Source organism: Hemiscyllium ocellatum, chromosome 15 (assembly GCF_020745735.1).
Source record: "Hemiscyllium ocellatum isolate sHemOce1 chromosome 15, sHemOce1.pat.X.cur, whole genome shotgun sequence".
NCBI lineage: Eukaryota > Metazoa > Chordata > Chondrichthyes > Orectolobiformes > Hemiscylliidae > Hemiscyllium > Hemiscyllium ocellatum.
In genome coordinates, this window is record NC_083415.1 from 51743074 (window position 1) to 51766996 (window position 23923).

The following is a 23923-nucleotide window of genomic DNA, read 5'->3' on the forward strand; positions in this document are numbered from 1 at the left end:
ATCCTTAACTGTGGTATCATCAGTTAATCTCATCTCTTCTTATTGCACAATTCCAAATCCAGAGTAGCATGGTCCCTGGTTGGTTCTTTAACATACTACTCCAATAAAAAATCTTTAATACATTCAATAAACTGTCTGCAGGCTACCTTGCCAATTTGATTAATTCCATTCTTCTGATCTATTCATGCTAAAATCACACATGATTAATGCTGTAAATTTCTTGCAAGCCTCTAATATTTCTTGGTTTACACTGTGCCCCACTGCAGAAGTACTCTATAGATTACTCCTCCCGAGTACTTTCTTCTCTTTGCTATTTCTTATTTCCACCCAGATTGATTCCACCTCTTAATCTTCCGTGTTCATGTCATTTCTCATTATAATGTTGATTCCTAGATTTACCAGGAAAGCTACATCACCTCCTTTACCATTCCTTTCCAAAATGCTGAGCACCCTTGGATATTCAATTTCCAGACATGGCCTCCTTGTAATCATGTCTCAGTAATCACTACCATATTGTACCTTTTTATTTCTATTTGTGCCATTGACTTATTTTGTTTCAAATGCTTTATTCATTCAGAGACAAAGTTTTTGAATTTGTTTTCCTGGCAAATTTCCCTAGTTATTTGATAATTCCTTGGTGCATAAAGATATTCACCTGTTCTGCCGCTCACCTAGCAAGGTTATGTTGTCCCTGGTTTTTTTTTTTCAGACGGTCATAAAAGCACAGATTCTGAAAAGTCTGGAGTTGAAGGGTTTTAGGGCCAGTTTGATTATAGCTAACAGATACGGCTTCAGGCAAAAGGCTTTCATGTTTAAAACCAACACTTTTACAATGAAAGGGGAGCAGCCAGTTCTCCCAGCTCAGCTTTGCTCTGGTTTGGTTGGTCCGGCTATTCATTGAAAGCAGTCAGGCAATTTAAAAGCTGCTGGAGACAAAGAAGCAGGACCATGGTGACCCTCCTCTCTCTCTGATACTTCTCTTGTCTGTCTCTGTGTTTGACTTTACCTTTTGTGCCAAGGGGTGTTTATGGAACATAATTAGTTGTGATAATCTGTTGGGTTTTAGGTTAAGTTCCTTGGTATTCTGTTCTCTGTTGTGGTTCTGTTCGCCGAGCTGGAAGTTTTTGTTGCAAACGTTTCGTCCCCTGGCTAGGAGACATCATCAGTGCTCTGGAGCATCCTGCGAAGCGCTTCTTTGATGTTTCTTCCGGTATTTATAGTGGTCTGTCCTTGCCGCTTCCGGGTGTCAGTTTCAGCTGTCCGCTGTAGTGGTTGGTATATTGGGTCCAGGTCGATGTGTTTGTTGATGGAGTTTGTGGATGAATGCCATGCCTCTAGGAATTCCCTGGCTGTTCTCTGTCTGGCTTGCCCTATGATAGTAGTGTTTTCCCAGTCGAATTCATGTTGCTTGTTGTCTGCGTGTGTGGCTACTAGGGATAGCTGGTCGTGTCGTTTCGTGGCTAGTTGATGTTCATGTATGCGGATTGTTAGCTGTCTTCCTGTTTGTCCTATATAGTGTTTTGTGCAGTCCTTGCATGGTATTTTGTAAACTACATTAGTTTTACTCATGTTGGGTATCAGGTCCTTTGTTCTAGTAAGTTTTAGAACAACTCCAGAGCACTGATGATGTCTCCTAGCCAGGGGACGAAACGTTTGCAACAAAAACTTCCAGCTCGGCGAACAGAACCACAACAACGAGCACCCGAGCTACAAATCTTCGCACAAACCTTGAATTCTGTTCTCTTTTGTTTGTTTCATTCTTTCATCTTCTAAATAAATTTTTGTTTAGTTTAAAACTAACTAACTGGTTTGACCAGCTGCATCTCTACATCTGCTTAAAGTTAGGCTCAGGGCAACTTTCTTGAAATGATTTGAGAGGGTCTAGCCTGGTCTGTAACAACATACCTCTTCCTTTAATTTGGGTTTTCTTATTTTCCTAACTGAACCACCTCTTCTCTCCCCCCTTCTCCCCCCTCCCCCCCCCACCCACACTTATTGAGTCTAAAGGCTGCAAATTGGCAGTCCTACTCATGCAATTCGCACAGATTCTGGTCCCAGCACGGTTCAGATGAAGACCATTCCATCAGAACAGGTACCGTATTCCCAGTACTGTTGTCAATGTCCCATGAATTCAAACCCATTTCTTCGACACCAATCTATAAGCCACGCTTTTACCTACTTAATCTTATTGACCCTGTGCCAATTAGCTTGTGGCTCAGGTAGTAAAACAGTGATTATTACCTTTTTTGGTTCTGCTTTTTAATTTTGCTTCCAGCTGTTCATACTCTCTTTGCAGAACCTCTGATCTAGTTTTACTTACTTGGACCATGCCAACTGGAACTTTACCCTCCCACTCCAAGTTCCTCTGCAGCCCAGATGAGATATCCTGAACCCAAGCATCAGGAAGGCAACGTGACCTTTGGGACACTCGATCTGATCACAGAACAGTGTCTATGCCCCTAAATGTATTATCCCCAATTACAACTCTGTTTCTCTTCCCCCTTACATGGATGGCTCCCTGCACCATGGTGCTGCGGTTAGTTGGCTCATCCTCCCTGCAGCCCCCATTGCCATCCACGTGGAGCAAGACTCTCAAACTTGTTGGTCAAGGACAAGGGCTGAGGCTCCTGGATCCCTCTACTTATCTCACCCACAGCCTGTCCCTGACCCCTGAATTGGACACAGCAGGACAGTCAGTATACCATCTCTATTTGAAAAGGACAGATCATGAACAGGACCAGTTAATGTAACATTGCAGTAATGTTATAATCTGCCCTTTGTGTCTAAGTGTTGACTGAACTGGATATTTCCAGTTTAAAATTAGTTATGAACTAGTTGACAGAAACCAATGGGTGTTTAGTTTAGAGAATTATTGACATATTGGGCAGAACTTGTTTACTTTGTTATTGCTTTGGATGAGACCTTGGGAGATACTCAGTTTGTAAATGTCACAAAAAAAAGTCTCAAAATTCAGTAAAATTGTATTTTGAGCCGGAAAGGCTGGTATAAAAAATAGCCTTATTGAGGATAAAATGGAGTGTGGACAGATGCATAGACCCAATCAGCCCATGGATGATCAAAGCGTTGGAAGGATCTGAGTGATGCATTTCTTGTCCGTCCATAATATCTTAAACTAAATTACTTGTTAGACTATTTGAGGACAGCTGAGAGTCAACTGCATTGCTGTGTGTCTGTAGTCAAATGTAAGCCAGACCAGATAAGCATGGCAGATTTGCTTTCCTCAAGGGTATAAGTGAACCAGATGGATTTTTACATGAATTAATTATAGTTTAATGGTCACCATTACCAGAACTAGCTTTGTAAATATTTTCTAATCAACCTGTTCATTTAATGTTATTAAACACCTCTGGAGCAAGTGACATGAACCTGAGACTGACTCCTGGTCTAGAGGTAGGAATACTACCACTACACCACCCCTTTGGACTAGCTTCATATTTCAGATTTATTAATTGAATTCCTATTCTGCCAGCAGCCATTGTGGAATTTAAATTGGTGTCTCTGGGACAATAGCTTGGGTCTCTGAATTTCTAATTTAATGACATTACCACTGCACTGTTTCCTCTTGAATGTAAATTTCTTACAAGGTGCAAATGCAATTTAATCAAGACATGACAAGCCAGCAACATTTGTAAGTTTGACAATTAGAAACATAAAGTAGAAGAACAAAACAATAATGATTTAATTTGTTCAATATATTGAAAACTAAACATTAATACTCTTTAAAATATATTAATACAATTTCCACTGATTGGAGAGTTGGTGAATAGCTCTGATCAGTTTAAACTTGGCATGCGGAGTGTAGTCAGGCAAACGAGCTTCAGTTTTAGAGCCTGAGTTGCATTGCGACACAACTGTTGAAATTAACAAATACGGTATGCTAATATTTTGCTGCTTGTTCCAAGTAACTGATTGTAATCTTCAATATATTTTAACGTGCTGATGTGTACTGAATATGCACTGAAAAAAAATATAGTAGAAGGATCTTCACTTTGTTCTTTTAATAGGTTTTGTTCTATTCTCTTTAGCTTCACACTCTGGGCTTTACTTTTCGTAATGGCTCGCCTCCTCACTTTGACTTTCTCTGTCCTCACATTTGGCTTTGGCCTTGCAAGAGCAGGGACTGAAGACTTCTCAGTTGCAAATGGAAACTTCAATACATTGACTGTCAGGTAGGCAACTAGTGATTTTGAGAGTTTGGTGTTTGAACAAGAATTGTACCTATTTGTCTGCATGAGGTTCTAAGTTTCATATTTTAACGTAAAGGCATGGGCTACTGTTAGGTAATGTTTGTTTATGAAGTAACTTGTGTTTAGTGGAAAGCTTAGTTTTTAAAAATCCTTTAGAGCCATATTTTGTTTAAAAACCGTTTGCACCTCTTACTTTTGTTTGCATCATTCTTGACAATGATGGTGACTGGACTTTCCAATCAGTAGCGCTAATCATCTATCTAATTGGTAACTTTTGTGAAATTGCAAACCATACAACATTTATGTGAATTTTTCTTCTCTTTCTGCATGGATATACTTTGGTTTGCGCTCAAGAGCGTTTCAAAATAATACGCTGATATTGGTAACTTGAGCTACTGGCAGTTGTGTTCGAAGAGCCAGTGTATGTTTATTGTCTTAAAAGTGCAAATTCAGCTTGAAATATGGTTACGTTGTACACAAGAAATCAATGAAAAGGCATTGCATCCCTTGAAATCCTTTCTCTATTACGACACTGCGTTATTTCTGACTACACTTTTGTAAAATTAGTTTTCATTTAGCTTGATTAAAACCTGTCTAATTAGTGCCATCTATTGTGCACATTATACTTTGGAGTGAAAATAAAAGCTAATTTTAAATAAGTTTGTCACTGCTGCAGGTTTGGCATCATTAGCAATTCTTCACTGACCATGAAATCGTTTTTTTAATCCTTCCTATTATCTGATCATCTTTTTGCAAGTATAGTAGTGAGCACTTTGAACTGTCACTGAATTTAACAGTATAAATATCAATTCCTTAGTTTCTAGCAAATAGATCTAACTTTAAGCTACAAAATGTGTATTTACAGTTGTTATCATGTGCTGTTGATACTTTTGGATCTTAGAAAATTTAGTTTTTAACTTCAGAATCCTGTTTTCCAACACATTGGTATCTTACATAAAGTTAAACTAATAATATCTAATGCATTTGTCCAGATTGTACATAAAAAGGAAGAAACCTGTTCCCAGGTGTGCTATGTACGGGTCCTATCCTTTTAGAATTTCTATTATTGCACTTTGTTCCCACTACTCTAACCATTTTTTCCATTTTTAATTGATTACCCAAATTTATTAACAGAAAAATAACATTTTCCATTAAGATAAAACCATCTATCATTATTGTATCACAAGGTTTCTGAAAATATGAAGACATCGTAAGCATCCTCTCTATTCCAGTGTAAACTTCATGTAGCTATGTGTCCTTGGAGTTTTAAAACAATTATTTTGGTAGCAGACCTATCAAATTGGTAGAGATTTGAGTCAAGTGTTTGAAACTTAATTTGTAACATTTTGCCTAGGATATCTTGATTTCAAGGAAAGGTCTGGTGAAAATTATGCTGTTACTCTTTTTGTAGCTGCTGTGATCTTATAGAAGATCACAATGTTTCTTTTATATGCTGGAAAGACAGCCTAGAGAATAGCTGAGTTAGAACAAAGTCATTGAAATGAATGAGATGTTCTTAAGTGAAGGTAGACAAGTATATAAGCAAAAGAGAATAGGATATGTTGCTGTGTTTCGGCGAGGTAATAGGTATAACATAAGTACCAACATTGAGCAGTTGGGCTAAATGGCTATTTTATGTTTTAAGTGCTGTATCATTCAATGATGCATCAGGTCACTCCAATCTGAGATGAATTCTTTAATTTAATTATAGGTGGAAATATGCAAATATCTTTAAACTAGGTAATAGTTTATTGCTTTTGAAATAAAGCATTAGATAATCTCATCTTTAGGAACAAAAGATAACTATGGAGTTTATTTCTTTATTAAAATACAAGTCAGGATTTACCAAGCTTATAAAAAGTTATTTTATTTGTGTAAGACTTGCTTATGGGTAAAAGTTGTTTCGGAATGGTTAATGTAAAAACTGTCTTTATATGTCAGACTAATTGGTCATAAATTGAGGCAGTAAAATAGCTCATTCTATTATTGCACCTTACACCTAACTTGGACCAAACTTAAATCTCTTTTAGAAATTCATCAAGTAGAAAGTAGCCCTGATGATTTTTTTCAGGAACTTTTATTTGAATTCATCTCTAAAATACTAGTCCAATATGCTACTAGATTTCATAGCACTTTAATTTAGCTGACCCAATACTCATAGTATGAGTGTACTCCATATAAAGAATGATTTAATATTTTTAATAAGTTATTTAATGACAGACTACTTCGCAAGATAAAAGACTGTCATTTTTGAAGTTTTGTCATTTATGCATCCTTCCTGGATGAGACAGCCAACCTATTCTGCTGCCACTCTACCCCTCCAAGCTCCAATCCTGTCTGTCTAGCCCCTGTAGGCACCTTTTTTATGTTACTTTACAGACTCTCATGGCTTTTACAACTGCATCATAGAAAACGTTCTATCTGGATGGATAACAGCCTGGTAATGTAACTGCTCTGCCTCAGACTGTAAGAAACTACAGAGTTTTGTGCACAGCCCATACCATCACGGAAGCCAGCCTTCTGTCCTTTGACTTCATTTACACTTCTCGCCGCCACAGAAAAAACTGCCAACGTCATCAAAGACCCCTCTCATCCCAGTAATGCTGTCTTCCAACTACTTCTGTCAGGGAGAAGGTACACAAGCTTGAACGTGTACTTCCTTGCTGTAATTATTCTATTGGACAGACATCTCCAACTTCAAATAATGTTGATCTTGCTAATCTTGATCTTGCTTTGTGCACCTCCTATGAAGCTGTGACCTTGTATGCCTCACTCTGTCTAAGTACCCTGTGTTCTCTATTATATTCTTGATTGCTATGATCTGTCTGTATAGCTCGCAAAACAAAGCTTTTCACTGTACTTGGGTACGTGTGACTACAATAAATCAAATCAAGTCAAAATCAAGTACATTGATGGACCACTTGGTCTGAGACTCCATTGGATGAGTCATTGGCCACATCATGGACGTAATTACTTTTCAGAATAATAGAGTGCTCTAGGCAAGAAGTCTTGAACAGATTCTGGTAATGTGTTAAGATATTTTAAAAAATGCAAGTAATTTTTCATTGAAAAAAATCATACAAACGTCAGCAGTAATTTTCTCTTTTTTTAAAAAGGTTCAGTGACTTCACTTTGATTTTTAATGAGGCTTGCACTTTCTGCAATAAATAATGAAATGAATGCGAATACATCTAAGCTTTATTTACAATATGAAAAATGTTCTAAATTCTAAATGGAGAAGAAATATGCCATCTCCCAGCAACCAGCAGTCAAGACTGCAGGCAGGTGGCTGATTGCATAGCTTCAGAAAATCCTTGCCTGTTACTGGCCACGAAATGCATGATGACTGATGACTATTATTCTCCCTCAAAATTATACTCCTTTCTTGCAGAGAAATATTATAATGCTGTTTTCTATTGCCCTAATTTGGAAAGTCGCTGTGGAGAATTGTGACTAGCCTCCACTCTATTGCATTACACAGCCAAAACAACCCAAAGAGATTGGTTTAAATTAAAAGATGTTTTGCTGAAATTACATTTCCAGATGACTGTGTGCTGAAATAGTATATAGGTATTTATCATTTGTGATATTATAACAAGCTTATAGTGCTATGTTATAGGTTGAATTTGTTTTTGTGCATCTTTTCAGAACAAATAGCTATATCGTTCATTGACCTGAATTTCCTTTTATGTTTGAACAGGATTAGTTGCTTAGCTGCTATTTGCCTAACACAAGCATGGATGATGTGGAAGTTTATCAACTTCCAGCTGAAGAAGTGGAGGGAACACACTCAGAATCAGATCCCCAGAAAAAAAGTTACTAATACCAAGAGCAAACCTTCAAAAAAAGAGTATAACAAGGGTTAGTATTAAAACATAAACAATCATGTTGCTTTTGTCATCTTTTTGGAGCCTTCATTCCATTATTTAATCTCATAAACTAAAAATACTGAGCATTCTGTTCAAGTTACATACCTGAATCATAAGAATGGTAACTTTTTAAAAAAGTTTTTAAGCTAATTGAGCTCCTGTCTAGATTCTCAGTCTCAAACGACAGCTTCACCGAGAGACTGTCACAGCCCAATAATACAGCGTTCTTTGCTGTTTCTGTGGGGACACTGTCAGAATTCAAGGCCCAGATACAGAATGTTTTATGAGCCATGTGTTGCTATTAGATGTCACAGTAGACAGGCAGGAGGTTGGAAGAACACAGCAAGCCAGGTAGCATTAGATGTCATAGACAAGATTTTATTACATCCATCTTAATATTTGCAGAATGTTTGAGGTTGGTAAAGATCTGAAGAATAGCAACTTCGAAAGGTAGCCTTTTGAGACCAAGGAAAGATAATTGGAATATTGAAAAGTGGACATTGGATAAAAATAAAATAAGAGCATGAAGGCTTTAATTGCAAATACCATATATGTCGGTAATGATGCTCAAAACGCATTATGGGTAGCCCTTTTATTTAAACCTAACCACAAACTTTAATTTTTATGTACTGTGAAAAAGCCTCTTGCATCTTAGAAGTTCCCTCATCTTTTAAACAGACACAAAATGAATCTAGAATGGAGTCATGATCAGACCTTTGTCTTTGACATTCTCCAGCATTTGGGATTACATTGCATGAATTGGAGTAGACTGAAACTGTGTTCAGTTTCCACCTGAACTGGTAGATTAAAACAATAAATTAGCATCTTAGCTAGAATAATTTGTGTGAAATATGTTGTTCATTATTACAGAAAAAAATCTTTTGCCTTAAAGGTATCATAGAGGATCCAGGAGTTGAAAATTACACTTGCATGCAAACTTGTGTTAACTGTCTTGAGGCAAGCAGTCGTAGTTTGGTACCTGTATAGCTCATGTATAGTTCCTCATTTCATTGAAGAATGCTGCCTGGATCATGGTAATTTGTCTGCGTGCAATAGTACAAAATGAAGAAAATTTCTGTTCTCAATTTGAATTAAAATTGACAAACTAAGGTGATTTTTTTTTTCATGCTCAACTATTCTCCAACACCTTTTTGGTTTCTCCATCGTTTGTGGTCAGACATCTTTCAGTGATGCTTATTCTCTTCATTTCACCTGCTTACCTTCTGTCAGCTGTTCAGTGGAATTATATTTTATGGTTACCAAAGCTCTAGGACAGGAAGCTGCATGTGTTTCTCAGGTTTAACCATCTTTAGCTACTTCACCGATGACCTTTTTTTCCATCATAGGGTCAGGAGTGAGGATGTTCTCTGATAATTGCTCAATGTTCACTATTTATAATTCTCAAACATTGAAGCATTCATGCCCAAATGCGGCAAGATGTGGACAATATCCAGGTTCAGGTTGATAAGTGGCATAAGTAACCTTCATGATACGATTCTCTCCAAGAGAAAATATAACTGTCACCCCTTAAAAATTTAGTGGCATTACCATCGCTGAATCCCTTACTACGAACATCTTTGGGGTTACTATTCACCAGGTGATAATCTGGACTAGTTGTATAGAAATTGTGGCTACAGGTGCAGGTCAGAGGCTAAAAATCTTGCGAGTGAATGCATGTTCTGATATCCTGAAGCCTGTCTACTTTCTGCAAGGTACAAGTAAGGAGTATAATTAAATATTCTTCATTTGACTGGATGAGTGCACTCCAAAAAATAATCCAAGACAAAGCAATTCACTTGATTGACAGAATATCTTCTAACATTTATACCCTCTGCCATCACTGAATAATAGCAGTAGTGTATATTATCTACGAGATGGACTGCAGAAATTCCCCACAGCTCCTTAATCAACCGATGTCAGACTTTCACTTTTCAAATCATAGAATCATACAGCCTGGAAACAAACCTTTTGGTCCAACTCATCCATGCTAACCAGATTTCCTAAACTGATCTAGTCCCATTTGCATGTGTTTGGTCTGTATCACTCTGCACTCCTGAATAGGAATGGTTTAATGCAAGGTGGCAGCACAGGCATGGTAAGTAGTGTTCAGGCTCTTGAACCCATATCCTTTCGGTTGGCCACGTGCCCCTTTCGCTATCGCTCTCTGTCTCCTTTCTACCTTTTTTCTTTCTCTGTTCTTTCATCTTCTGACATCATGGGGAAGCCAGAGTGATGATGGTGCCTGGAGTGAGGACTTCTGGTTTTGGTAGACCTGGAGCCTGGACTTGGGAATTCAGACCACTGACTAGAGCGGAGAGGGGCTGCATTAGGCCCACAGTGGAAAGTTGGCACATGCTTGGTGCCACAGCAAGGACTCAGTGGGCCATCTGTGGCGGCAGTGCCAGAAGAGGTCTTCTGGGTGTGGAAGGCCCGCAGCATAGACTCTGGGTCGTCGGCTGCGACAGTGGTGGCGCTGGCTACGGGATTTGCAGAGACCTTTCAAAAGACATGCAACCAGTTTGTTGACTCCTTGTGTAGAAGATGAACTTTCTATTTAATGTTATTTCTTTTTACTCAAACGGCACTGTGTTGTTGCAACGCTTGTCACTACATTCTTCTTGATATTGACAATAAATATTCACGCACTTGTCCAAATGTCTTTTAAATGTTGTAATTGTACCTGCACCTACCAGTTCTTCTAGCAGTTCATTTCATATATGCACCATCCTCTGTGTGAAAAAGTTGCCCCTTAGATCCCTTTAAAATGTTGCCCTTCTAACTTGAAACTTATGCCTCTGCCCTGGGCAAAGGACTTTGAGTATTCTATAGCTCTTATTTATACCTCTCATTATTTTATAAATCTCTATCAGGTCACCCCTTAGCTTTCTAATTTCCAGGGAAAAACTCGTAGCCTATCCAGCCTCCATCAGTACCATCCGGACAGAAAAGCAGGAGACGTATTGAAATGCCACCACATGCAATTTATTGTCCAAGAAACTCAACATCCTGACTTGGAAATTAATTGCTTTTCCTTCACTGTTGTTGGCTCCCTTCCCGATAGCAATCTGGTGTACCTACAACAGTTCAATAATAAGGCAGCTCACCACCATCTTCTCAAGGATGATTAGAGATGGACAATAAATGCCAGGCCATTAAATGATGCCCAATCCCAAGAATGAATAAAGCAGTGTCATGGTCTGACACCAGTCCAACAATTGACCTTGATTCTTGTAAGTAGTTGGCTCTTGGTTCATGTTTGTTTGGGGGAAGAAAACTGCATTAGTTGACTTGAACTAATTTTGTTCCCTTCATGTTTTTTGTTTTATTTTTCTGCAGCTAATGCATCAAATGGAACAGTGAAAACAGAAAGTGGAACCTCGCCACGTGCAAGGAAAGCAAAAGCTTCATGAAGTTGGATTTTAAAAATTGGCGAATTTGAGGGGAAAAGAACTGTGATGATCACAAATCTCTTCTATCTTATCACACCCCTAAACCAGTCTACTTTCATTTCTATATGCTAAACAGAGTTGAGCAAACAAAGCGATGGCTGATCCTGTGAGAGATACTCTCTCTGTGCTCTGATAAACAAATGAGATGTGAAACTCTTGCTGCTGCAACAGGTCAGCTGTTGGATTAGGCCTTGAGTGGTAAATACTCAGCTTTGGGGTGCATGCCTGTAGATTTTTTTTTTGTTCTTATCAGTTTTAAATGGCAGCTGGAGGACACTTAAATGATGAACAAGTGGTTTTGTTCATTCCGGTGAGATAGAAATCAGCCAATTGGATGTCTTAACCAAAGGCTGTTGTGGGTCCAGTTACCAAGGCAAATAGGCATCAATATTGGAGTTGCTAACCATGTGTTGTGAGTTATATATGAAAATTGTCTTATTAGCTGGAAACTGGGCCAATCACAGCTACAATAATTTATTCTTGCATTTTCTGTTTCCTGCCCCTTTCTGATGCTTTGTGGTGATGTGATGCTTAGATTTCAAGAAATATACAACAAGCACACCAAATCCTAACAAACTGAATACAAGTTCAAATGGAAACTGTAATTTTGCTCCCCACACTGTTTTTCCTAACACTCTTGAAAAATGACTGTCATCCTGACTGGTTATTATGTATCGGTATCCATTGTTGCACAAAAGACATGTTGATCAGAAGTAATCATGATGTCCCTGAAGATGATGAGGGTACATCATTGGAGAATTGTCCACATGACAAAAAGAGGCTTTAGCCCCAATGTTTTTTGGTAGGTTGTTCAAACACCCAATTAGTCTCTTGCTGTAGGTTTTCTACAGCTTGTTCAGTCCATTATGTGAGCACTTTTTTTTGTCTCAAGTTTGATAAATGCTGCCATGAATATCCAAACTATGTGGGGTTGTTTTACTTTTGTGGCTTTAGAAGATAATGTACGTATTTGACATACAGTCTTTAACCCCCCTCCAAGTTTTTTTTTAAGTGTCCTTGATGAGAAATGTAAAAATGATCAGCCAAAAACAAACATCTTGCAATTATACAGTAACTTTGCAACGTATTGTTTTTCAATGGGGAGTCTTTTTAATTTTTTAAGTAAACAAACAACTCTTTCCTGCTTTGTGTTTTGCTATTTTTGTTGCTTCAGGCCTCTGTCAGGGTAGTGCTTTGCCTGTAGGTCTGTGATGGGAACTGTGCCTTAACCTTGACCAGTTTGTCTACTTCTGTAGTTATGACATGAAAAGGCATCAGAGTTTTTAAACCATCATGACCCTAGTCCATTTCACTGTTAATTATTTGCATTCAAGCAAAATGACTTAAGCATTTTTAACTAACGTTTATTTTGATCAAAGAAGAAATTGTTTTCTGTTTTAAATGGCTCTGGAACATACTTTGTTTTAAATGGCTTTTATCACCAATAGTAATTTGCATAACAAGTAAATATTTTAAAACATATCTTCAAAACCTATGTTGTAGGGTCTGCTTTGCCCCAAAATGGTTTTACAGATTAATTCTCTCTTGGCATTCTCCCAAGTTACTTTCCTTGTTTGGGATCCCCTGTTTAGGAAAATGTGGCACATTTTTACTTTGGGACATGTTAATGGTATTTATAAGAGAGAAGATGTAAGGGACTATTTTTACACAATGTTTTTAGTTCACAGCTCCTGTTTAACAAATGTATATCTTCAAAAGTTACTTTATACGAATTTTCCACTCTTTCACAAACTCTTAATAGTTTGTTCCTTTTTCTACCAAATGCTCCAATTAATTTCTTCAAACCAACCTAATTTGGAAATTTTCAGTACCTAAATAGAGCCTGGTTTGCTAGCCATTTGTTTTTCTCAGAATCACTAGTATACACGTACCGAAGTTATAGTGCATTCATGTATATAAAACTTACCAAATGAGTATCTTTACACAGGCTTACTTTCCTAACTGTCTGTACCAAATGTACACATCCTTGAGTACAGAATCGCCTTATATACGAGCGTACACTGATTCTTTTGTTCTGAATCAGTGTATGTACACTTCATATTCTATCAAAACACTTGGTGTGTACAGATGACCATGTGCCATATTATTGGGAATGTATGCAAAGACATGCATGTGCCCAGTAAACTAATACTTTAATCTGTCTGTATTCAATCACCATGTACATCACCATTTATTTATATAAAATTAACTATGTACACCCTTGTACAATGAACCGCTAAGTAGAATAAACTTACCTGTTTGTCTTTCTATGCAAATAGAAAGTTTTAAGGTTCTTTTAAATCTCTATAAACAATTCCATGAATTGTTTCCTAAAACAATGTTTGAGGTGAATCCCACAATTACATACTGATTAACACAATGTGTTGGTGCCTAAATTGGAGCACAGTCCAAGCTTCTCATCCCTGCCTGCTACTGTGAATGTTGCATGTAGAATCAACATAGAGGAACGTAAAATACTTGATAAAATGCTGTTCTACCATCTCGTTCTTGTGTTTGGAGTGGAGGATAAAATCTCACATGACAATGGTATCATTGTTTTCAGCTGAATTGTAGTATCCCAGATCTGCAACAGTGGGGAGTTTCCTCTTGTCTATGTTGGAACATTTGTATACAGACATTAAATATGTACTTTCTGTAGACTGGAAAAAAGATGACTGCTGCTGTGCTTAACTGGTACTTGAGGGAGACAGGACATTGTGTGACCAACAGGATGGGCAGCGTTGACAAGAATATTGATCCTTATCCGTAAGGAAATACTGAAACTTCAATGAGATATTAAAAAGCAGACATTTTCCAGTTTATATTCTTACAAGTCCTATAAATAAATTTGATTGTGTTTTTTCTCTTTTTAAAGAAAGGGGACATTATCGGTGAACAGCTTAGACTTTATTATGTTGACATGAGACAAAACCATTTAGCTGGTTACAGAAAAAATGACAATGGTCTTGAATGTCAGAAGCCTTTCCAAACTCAGTCATGTAAATGTAGTTCATTTTGTTTTTCTAATACATTTTGTGAATCAATGTAACTGTAATAGCTTCTTGTTCCCAGACCATTTACCTTGGCCTTCTGATAAATTTGTGGCTAGGGCAGTGGGAGATTTTTTTTCCTCTCTGCTGGTACAACAAGATTGTTCAAGGTGACTTATTTAATTTCACATCGTTTGTTATTTTTGTTATATTTTGAATTGCGGGTTGTAGAACAGTGTCATGTTTTTGAGTGCTACTCTGAACATATGTTCAAATACCAAGCTCTTCTGTACGTTTGACGGCAGGGTCTTGTAAGTTTAACATACATTTTGAATCTGTTATAAAACCACTTTCTGTAATCTGGAAAATAAACTTGTTGCTTCATCTGTGACATTTTAAATTGCTGGTGATAATTGCTATTTTGACATTTGATTATTTTAAAGGTGTGTGTACTTGCAAAATGGCACTATTCAGTAAAGGATTTGTTTCCGAAGAAAACAAGTTTTTCATGAACAGATTTTGTAGATTGCACATAACTGGTATTTGTCCATGTAAGTCAATATATGTAGTACCCATGATTTGCAGTTAGATTTAGATGCAGCAATCTAATCTACAGAGATGCTTAACCACTAGAAATACAGTAATGTCAAAGTGCATGTTATCAGCTCTGAAATATAGTTGTCCTGTCCTGTACAAAAAATTGAAGCCAGACACAACTGAAAATTTCTTAGTTCTGCAACTCAGTCATAGAGATGCACAGTACAGAACCAGACCCTTTGGTCCAACTCATCCATACCAACCAGATATCCCAACCTAATCTAGTCCCATTTTCCAGCACTTAGCACACATCCCTCTAAACCTTTCATATTCATATACCCATCCGGATGCCTTTTAAATGCTGTAATTGTACCAGCCTCCACCACTTCCTGTGGCACCACCCTTTGCATGAAATAGTTGTTCCTTTGACTCCTTTTTTAAATCTTTCCCCATACTCTAAACCTATGCCCTCTAGTTCTGGACTCTCCCACCCCAGGAAAAACAGCCCCAGCCTATTCAGTCTCTTCCTGTAGCTCAAATCCTTTGGCCCTGGCAACATCCTTGTAAATTTTTTCTCTATCCTTTCAAGTTTCACAACATCCTTCTGCTATGAAAGAGACCATAACTGCACGCAATATTCCAAAAGTGGCCTAACCAATGTCCTGTGCAGCTGCAACATGACCTCCTGTACTCAATACTCTGACCAATAAAGGAAAGCTTACCAAACACCACCTTCACTATCCTATCTACCTGTGACTCCACTTTCAAGGAGCTATGAACCTGCACTCCAAGGTCTCTTTGTTTAGCAACACTCCTTAGGACCTGACCATTAAGTGTATAAGTCCTGCTAAGATTTGCTTTCCCAAAATGCATCATCTCACATTTATCTGAATTAAACTCCATCTGCCACTTCTCAGCCCATCTGGTCCAGATCCTGTTGTAATCTGAGGGAACCACTTCACTGTCCATTACACCTCCAATTTTGGTGTCATCTGCAAACTTACTAACCGTACCTCTTACATAAATTATTTGGATGCAAGTGTAAATGACAAACGGTAGAGGGCCCAGCACCGATCCTTGTAGCACTCCACTGGTCACAGGCCTCCAGTCTGAAAAACAACCCTCCACCACCACCCTCTGTCTTCTACCTTGGAGCCAATTCTGTATCCAAATGGCTTGTTCTCCCTGTATTCCATGAGATCTAACCTTACTAATCAGTCTCCCATGGGGAACCTTGTCAAACACCTTATTGAAGTCCATATGGATCACATCTATTGCTCTGCTCTCATCAATCTTCTTTGTTACTTCTTCAAAAAAACTCCCAAGTTTGTGAGACATGATTTCCCACGCACAAAGCCATGTTGACTATCCCAAATCAGTCCTTGCCTTTCCAAATACATGTACATCCTGTCCTTCAGGATTCCCTCCAACAACTTGCCCACCACCAAGGTCAGGCTCACCGGTCTATGGTTCCTTGGCTTGTCTTTACCACCCTTCTTAAACAGTGGCACCATGTTTGCCAACCTCCAGTCTTCTGGTACCTCACCTGTGACTATCGATGATACCAATATCTCAGCAAGAGGCCCAGCAATCACTTCTCTAGCTTCCCACAGAGTTCTCGGGTACACCTGATCAGGTCCTGGGAATCTATTCACTTTTAATCCTTTCTAGACATCCTCCTCTGTAACCTGGACATTTTGCAAGGTGTCACCATCTATTTCCCTACACTCTATATCTTCCATATCCTTTTCCACAGTAAATACTGATGCAAAATATTCATTTAGTATCTCCCCCCATTTTCTGTGGCTCCCTTGCCACAATGGCCACCTTGCTGATCTTTGAGGGGCCCTATTCTCTCCTTAGTTACCCTTTTGTCCTTAACATATTTGTAAAACCCCTTTGGATTCTCCTTAATTCTATTTGCCAAAGCTATCTCATGTCACCGTTTTGCCCTCCTGATTTCCCTCCTAAATATACTTCTACTTTCTTTATACTCTTCTAAGGATTCCCTCAATCTATCCTGTCTATACTGACATATGCTTCCTTTTTCTTAACCAAACCCTCAATGTCTTTAGTCATCCAGCATTCCCTATACCTACCAGCCTTCCATTTCATCCTGACAGGAATGTACTTTCTCTGGATTCTTGTTATCTCATGTCTGAAGGCTTCCCATTTTCCAGCCGTCCCTTTACCTGCGAACATCTGCCTCCAATCAGCTTTCGAAAGTGGCTCTGACTTCCCAGTATCTGCAGTCCTCGCTGTCTCCATATTGTCATTAGGTGACATTTGTTTGAGAATTTGTGCATTGACCTCCATGCTTTCCAAATTGCCATAGTGACAGCATGGGTTGTTTTGATATAACGCACGTTTCAATACAAATTGTCAAAACACGATAGATGAATTGTGGGTGTTGTTCGGATAACACGAACTTCCTATTGAACGATTTTTCTTATGGCGATCTTCTACAACGTGATTTCTATAGCGGGTTTCATAGCGCAATTTTCCGGAGGGACCCAACTGTCGTGTTATACTAGAACACTCTGCATTTTTAAAAATCAATTGTTTAAGGCATTTGATATCACACTGTGGTTGCGAGGTCGTTCTTTTTCAGGTCAGAGACATACTCGTTAGTACACAACTGACATTTACAGAAACAATTAGGCAAGTTATGGTAGTTCTCAATGCACCATGTAACATTGTGACTATTCTAGCAAATCTACAATGAGCGGATCTGGTTACTTTGAAATAGGAAGAGACTCCACACAACAGACATTCTTCCTACGTCGGACGACGGTGTGTGTGTGGGGGAATTGCAGTCATAGATTGCACAGGCCAATAAAATTAACACGTATGAACTTGCCCAAAGACGACACTTTTCTCTCGGCGGCTGCTTTGATTTGTTAAAATTGGCCCTTTCAGTTTTATCCTGTTGAAGGGAATTGTCAAGACCTTCAACTGGCCATTCAGTTTACAGATACTTGGAACACCATCCACTGGTCAATATTAAATATTACACAAATTTGCAGTAAAATATCTGCAACATTATTCACACTGCTGGTTAGGTACGGACGTGAACAGTTTGACATATCTCCACAGAAATTGAATTTAATAAAAGAAAATATAAAGTGAAACGTACCTAGAACCAAAGTGAATGGGGGGCACTGACGTTAAAAAGTCCAAAACACTGAATATTGAGCCAAATAAAAATATTGTATTTCCTCGAGAATGTTACCATGGAAATTGGGAGGAACATGTACTTGTCTAGTGTTCCTGAATTTTAGCAAGAGTTTTCTTCAGGTTCTGTGATGGGGTGACTGACAGAAAATGTAAAAAGCAAATTCTCGGCAGAAATCTGCAATAATCCTCTTGGATCTCCACTGTGCTGGATCGTCTCACATGTTTCAAACTTTCATAAAATTAACTCGTAATAAACAAAAAAAAGAGTTGGATGATAAACTCCCTCAGCCTAGGTTCATTGAGGCAATTTGCAGAGTATTTCAGTGTTTTGGTTGACCATGAAAATTAGTGTGGATTATTTCTTACGCTATTCAGACAAAGTGCATTTTAACTCCCATACAATGTCACAAACTTGGAATTGCATATAAACATTTAGACAGGAGGGGTGTGACAATATTGCTAACATTCATAGCCTCGAGGAGAGCCTCATGCAGCATGCGCACCTTGAGACTTTTCTTCTCCACCCTTCAATCCCAAAATTTGCTGTGTCACGTGCAGTAAGTGAAAACTGACTGTAGCATGGTGACAGCAACGCAGTGACACCAACAATTAACCATCTTCACCATTTATACTTAACTAAGAAAGTAATTATAGAATGATTTAGTCTAGATGAGCAATAAAAATGAAGAGAATTACAGACAAGACCAAGGAAAATTTAAATTTGCCTTTATTTAATGAATATGTAATAAGTTGTCTCGTTTGCAACTAAGAGATTGGAATACAGCAACAGGTCATAGAATTTTTCGAGCCTATTCTGCTTTTCAACGAAGTTATGGCTGATCCACGACTTATTGCCTTCTCCTCAAACTCTGATATATTTATGCTAAAGAAATAAATGTAAGAAAGGACTCAACAGCAGAACAGAGTTCCAAACATTTAACACATTTTAACTGGAAATATTTTTGAACTTCACACTTAAAGCTTGGATCTAATTTTAGGAGACAGCATGTCACACATTGCCCAGCGAGTATAAACAGTTTTTACCAGAGCTTTTCCCATTCAGATCTCCAAAACTTTGATTGAAATATTAACATAATTTATCATGTTTTAATCTACGGACGGATCCTAAACATCTATGGACTCTCACTGCTTTTACCTTTCCACCATTTCGAAAGTGATTCCATGTTGAAAGTACTCGTGTCCAAAGTGGACGTCCTCATATTTACTTCTGCTAAATTGTTAGCCAGAATTTTGTCATTTTGATGGAAAATGTATCGTAATTTTATGTTTCTACCTACACTTATACAATGGTTAGCTTTTAAAAACTGTAATAATTTAGTTTTCTATCCAGTAATTTATTTGCAAGTACAGTAAACAAGTGGGAGACACATCCCTCAAACACCACCATTCTGTCAGTTAGAGTACTTGCCCATCATTCTTGCCTCCACTTGGGCTGGGTGCAGAAGACAATTTCTGAACCAAGCCAATATTGGTCTCAAGTCCACAAACCCGAAGTAGCTAAAACATTCTGATGGAAGACTTTGTTAAATGCTTTCCGGAATAATAATATCCAGAGGCATTTCTCTGTCCACCACTGCAAAAAATTGTTAGGAATTAGCTACTTTTTGTACAAATCCACGTTCTCTCTTTCTATGCCCCGCCCCACCAAACTGCCAGCCCCAAAATCAGCAGAAATTTCAAAATATTCAGTTTTTCTATTCTAGCAAATTCCTGACAGATATTTGATTAACTGATTTATGATTTCCTGGATTTCTCTCTTGCCTTAAACAGCAGTTATGTGTAATTTTCTACTAAGGAATGATTCCTGAATTGAAAGAACTTTCGAAGAAATTAGGGCACATTCTTACCTATTCTTTTATAATCTAACCTGAAAAACTTCCAATGCCATCATTTTCTCACTGACGAAAATGGCATTCTGGGCTGGTGTCAAACAAATATACAGTAAGTCAGGAGAAAAAAAAGACTTACCATCCCTCTTTATTTACAGGATTGAAAAAACTCAAGAGGACAGACAAGTTATTTGTACAGTAAGTTCAAATTTTATTCATCTCCAATACCGAAGTTTGAATCCAACTTAGAATGATGAAATGATCAAATAATCATCTTCCTTGGTGCAGAGTAACATCCTAAATATTACTTTTTTTTTGCCTCTGCCATTCTCTTTGCCTCTGCTAACCACCCCCCTCCCCCACAACGTTACTGAAAGCCTTATCACTGCTTTTGTTACCTCTAAACTCAATTATCTCTGTGCTCGTGTTGGTTTCCCCCATCTTATAACTGTGATAAACTTAAATGCATGCATGATTTTGCTCAGGTATTCAAAATTACACTGTCCCATTCACCCATCATACTGATCTATATTGACTTCCATTTACACTTTGTGCCAGGTCTCTTTGCCCAACATCATCTTTCCACATGGTAATCTGCAACTGTAACTTCTTATTTACTATATTGTGCATTTGCATACATGCACATTAACTCCATTTTGGACTTCATCTATTAACTTGCATAATATTGTCAACTGCATCTCCAAATATTTTTGCAAACCCTGGTATTCTCGAAATTTCCTCTTAGCTCCTGTGCCCCCACCATATTAGTTTAAAGCCTTCCCAGCACTAATAACAGGCCCTGCAAAGAGGTCAATCTCAGTTCTGTTTAGGTATAACCCATCTAGCTTGTAAAAGGCCATCTTCCCCAGACCCAGTCTCATCCTAGGAATCTAAAGCCCTCCCTTCTGCACAATCCTTCCAGCCATGTATGAACCAATAATTGAAAGAATATAGAGTTCAGATCATTGACAGAGGTTGGTGGGTGGGGGGGGGGGGGGGGGGGGGTGGGGAAAAGGAGGGATAGCATTACTAGTTAAGGAAGGCATTGCATTGCTGGACAAAGCATATCTGAGAGTTCAACTTGAAGAGAACACTCAATTTGGTTATAGACCACCACCTTGTGGAAAGGATGTAGAGATGCAAATCTGCAAGGAAATTACAAAAATGTCATCATTACAGTGTAGTTACAGTGGGGACTTCAATTATGCAAATATACACTTGGATACTGGTAGTGTAAGGGCAATGAGGAGCAAGTTTTCCTAGGATATGTTCAGGAGAGTTACCTACAGGGGAATGTGTCAGACAAAAAAAAAATGCACTGTTGGATCTGGTCCTTGGAAATGAGATGGGCCAAGTGGATCAAGAGTCAGTGGGGGAACATCTAGGACACAGGGACCATTGTATCATAATGTTCAGGATGATGGTGAAGAGTGACATGCACCAACCCAGAGTGAGAAAAATCAGTTGGTGGAGCGAGAATTTAAACAAGGTAACAGCAAAGCAGCACTGACTGGAACAATAAATTGGCAGGAGAAACAAAAACTGATCAATGGGCTATTTTCAAAGAGATGTTTTGGGTACAGTCGAGGCTTATTTTCTCAAATGAGAAAGATAGGACAAACAAATCCATATTTGACTCGATGACAGAGGAGGTAGACAATTAACATGAGAAAGCAAGTGTTCTTTTGACAGATGGAAGGCTGAAAATAAAACTGAGAACCAAGAGGAATACTAAAGTTTGGGGGAAGGGTTGGGGGGAGGGGGCAGGAAGAAAGTGGGAAAAAACAAATGAGAATCACAAAGGTAGAAGTGTGGATAGAGTGTTGCTTCTTAAAGTTGATGAGGATTGATCCACCAGAGGATTTAGATGAAAGTGATTAGTAGAAATTGCAGGAGCCATCACAGGCCATCATCTTTCAGACTTTTTTTTTGACTTGGTAATGCCAGGAGACTCTAATTGCAAACACAATGGCCTTGTTCAAGAAAGGTTGTAAGGATAAGTCACAGGGAAAAAGTTGTGTTGATCCAGAACAGTCAGCCTGGATTTTGATTGGGAAATTTAGTGTAATTAACCTGGAGTCTTTTTTTGAAAAGGTAACAGGTTTGTTGTTAATACGATATACATAGATCTCCAGAAGGAGTTTGATTTGAGTGCAGCACAACAGACTTACAAGGAAAGTTATTGGTCATGGTATGAAAGGCATAGTAGTAATGTGGGTACAAAATGGGCTGAGTGCTGGGAAAGAGTTATGGTTAGTGGATATTCTTCAGGCTAAAGAAAGGTCTGTGATAGAGTTCCCCTGGGTCGGTTATGTAAGCCTTGCTTTTCTGAATGTGTACTAATGATCTAGATCCTGATGTGCAGCGGACAATTTCAAAGTTTTCAGATGACACAAAACTTGGAAGAATTGAAAGCTGTAAGCACAGTTTGCCACTCCAAAAGGACAGTGACAAGTTGGTAGAGGTTCACTATCGCCAAGTATGAGCTGATGCAATTTGTTAAGAAAAGCATTGAGAACCAATATAAAAATCAGGGATACAATTCTTCAAAGATTTTAAGAAGCAGTAAGTGCTAGGTGTAAATGTGCACAGATCACTGAAGGTGGCAGGACAATAGGAGAAATCAGTTCATAAAGCTTACATTCTTCTTAGTATTTTTCATCGGGGCATGAAGTACAAGAGGTAGAAGCTGATAGAGTCCTAGAGATATGCAGCACGGAAACAGACCCTTCAGTCCAACTCAGCCATGCTGACTAGATCAAATCTAGTCCTACTTGGCAGCACGGCCCATATCCCTCTCTATTCATATACTCATCTAGATGCCTTTTAAATGTTGCAATTGTACCAGTTTCCACCACTTCCTCTGGCAGCTCATTCCACACACGCACCACCGTCTGCGTGAAAAGTTGCCCCTTAGGCCCCTTTTATATCTTTCCCCTCTCAGCCTAAATCTATGCCCTCTAGTTCTGGACTCCCCCACCCCTGGGAAAAGACTTTGTCTATTTACCCTATCCATGCCTGTCACATTTTATAAATCTCTATATTTTGTCAAAGAGAATATTGAGATACAGGCTACTAGCTTAGACGGGGTTGAGGTTCACAAGGATGAGGTGTTATCTATTTTCACATTTTCCAGAATTGCTAAGTCCCCTGGGCCAGATGGGATTTATCCAAGGATTTTCAGGGAAGGTATGGAGGACTTTGCGAAGCCTTGACTTTGATCTTTATGTCATCACTGTTTACAGAAGATTGAATTGATAGTAAATATTGTCCCCTTGTTCAAGAAGGGAAGTAGAGACAACCCTGGTAATTATAGACCAGTGAGCCTTACTTCAGTTGTGGTAAAATTTTGGAAAAGGTTATAAGAGATAGGGTTTAATAATCATCTAGAAAAGAATAAGTTGATTAGGGATAGTCAACATGGTTTTGTGAAGGGTAGGTCGTACCTTACAAACATTATTGAGGTCTTTAGAAGATGACCAAACAGGTGGACGAGGGTAAAGCAGTTGATGTGATGTACATGAATTTCAGTAAGGCGTTAAGTAAGGTTTCCCATGGTGGCTATTTCACAAAATATAGAGGCATGGGATTAAGGGTGATTTGGCAGTTTGGATCAGACATTTGCTAGCTGAAAGAAGACAGATAGTGGTGGTTGATGGGAGATGTTCATCCTAGAGCTCACTTACTAGTGGTGTACTGCAAGGATCTGTTTTGGAGCCACTGTTATTTGTCATTGTTACAAATGACCTAGATGAGGGCATAGAAGGATGGGTTAGTAAATTTGCAGATGACACTAAGGTCAGTGGAGTTGTGGAAAGTGTGGAAGAATCTTGCAGGTTACAG

The 23923-nt window shown here is 38.5% G+C and overlaps 1 protein-coding gene across 2 annotated transcripts in view; it reads left to right on the forward strand.

The window, feature by feature from the left end:
* Positions 1 to 14916, forward strand: part of LOC132822981 (translocating chain-associated membrane protein 1-like 1) — a 107495-nt gene extending 92579 nt beyond the window's left edge. The window contains exons 9-11 of one of the 2 annotated variants that reach the window (XM_060836474.1): positions 4047 to 4190; positions 7909 to 8069; positions 11414 to 14916. In XM_060836474.1, coding sequence (XP_060692457.1) covers positions 4047 to 4190; positions 7909 to 8069; positions 11414 to 11487 — 379 coding nt within the window. In that variant the 3' untranslated portion in view covers positions 11488 to 14916. The remainder of the gene's footprint in view (positions 1 to 4046; positions 4191 to 7908; positions 8070 to 11413) is intronic. The other variant, XM_060836475.1, reaches the window with a different exon arrangement.
* The last annotated feature ends 9007 nt before the right edge of the window (positions 14917 to 23923 follow it).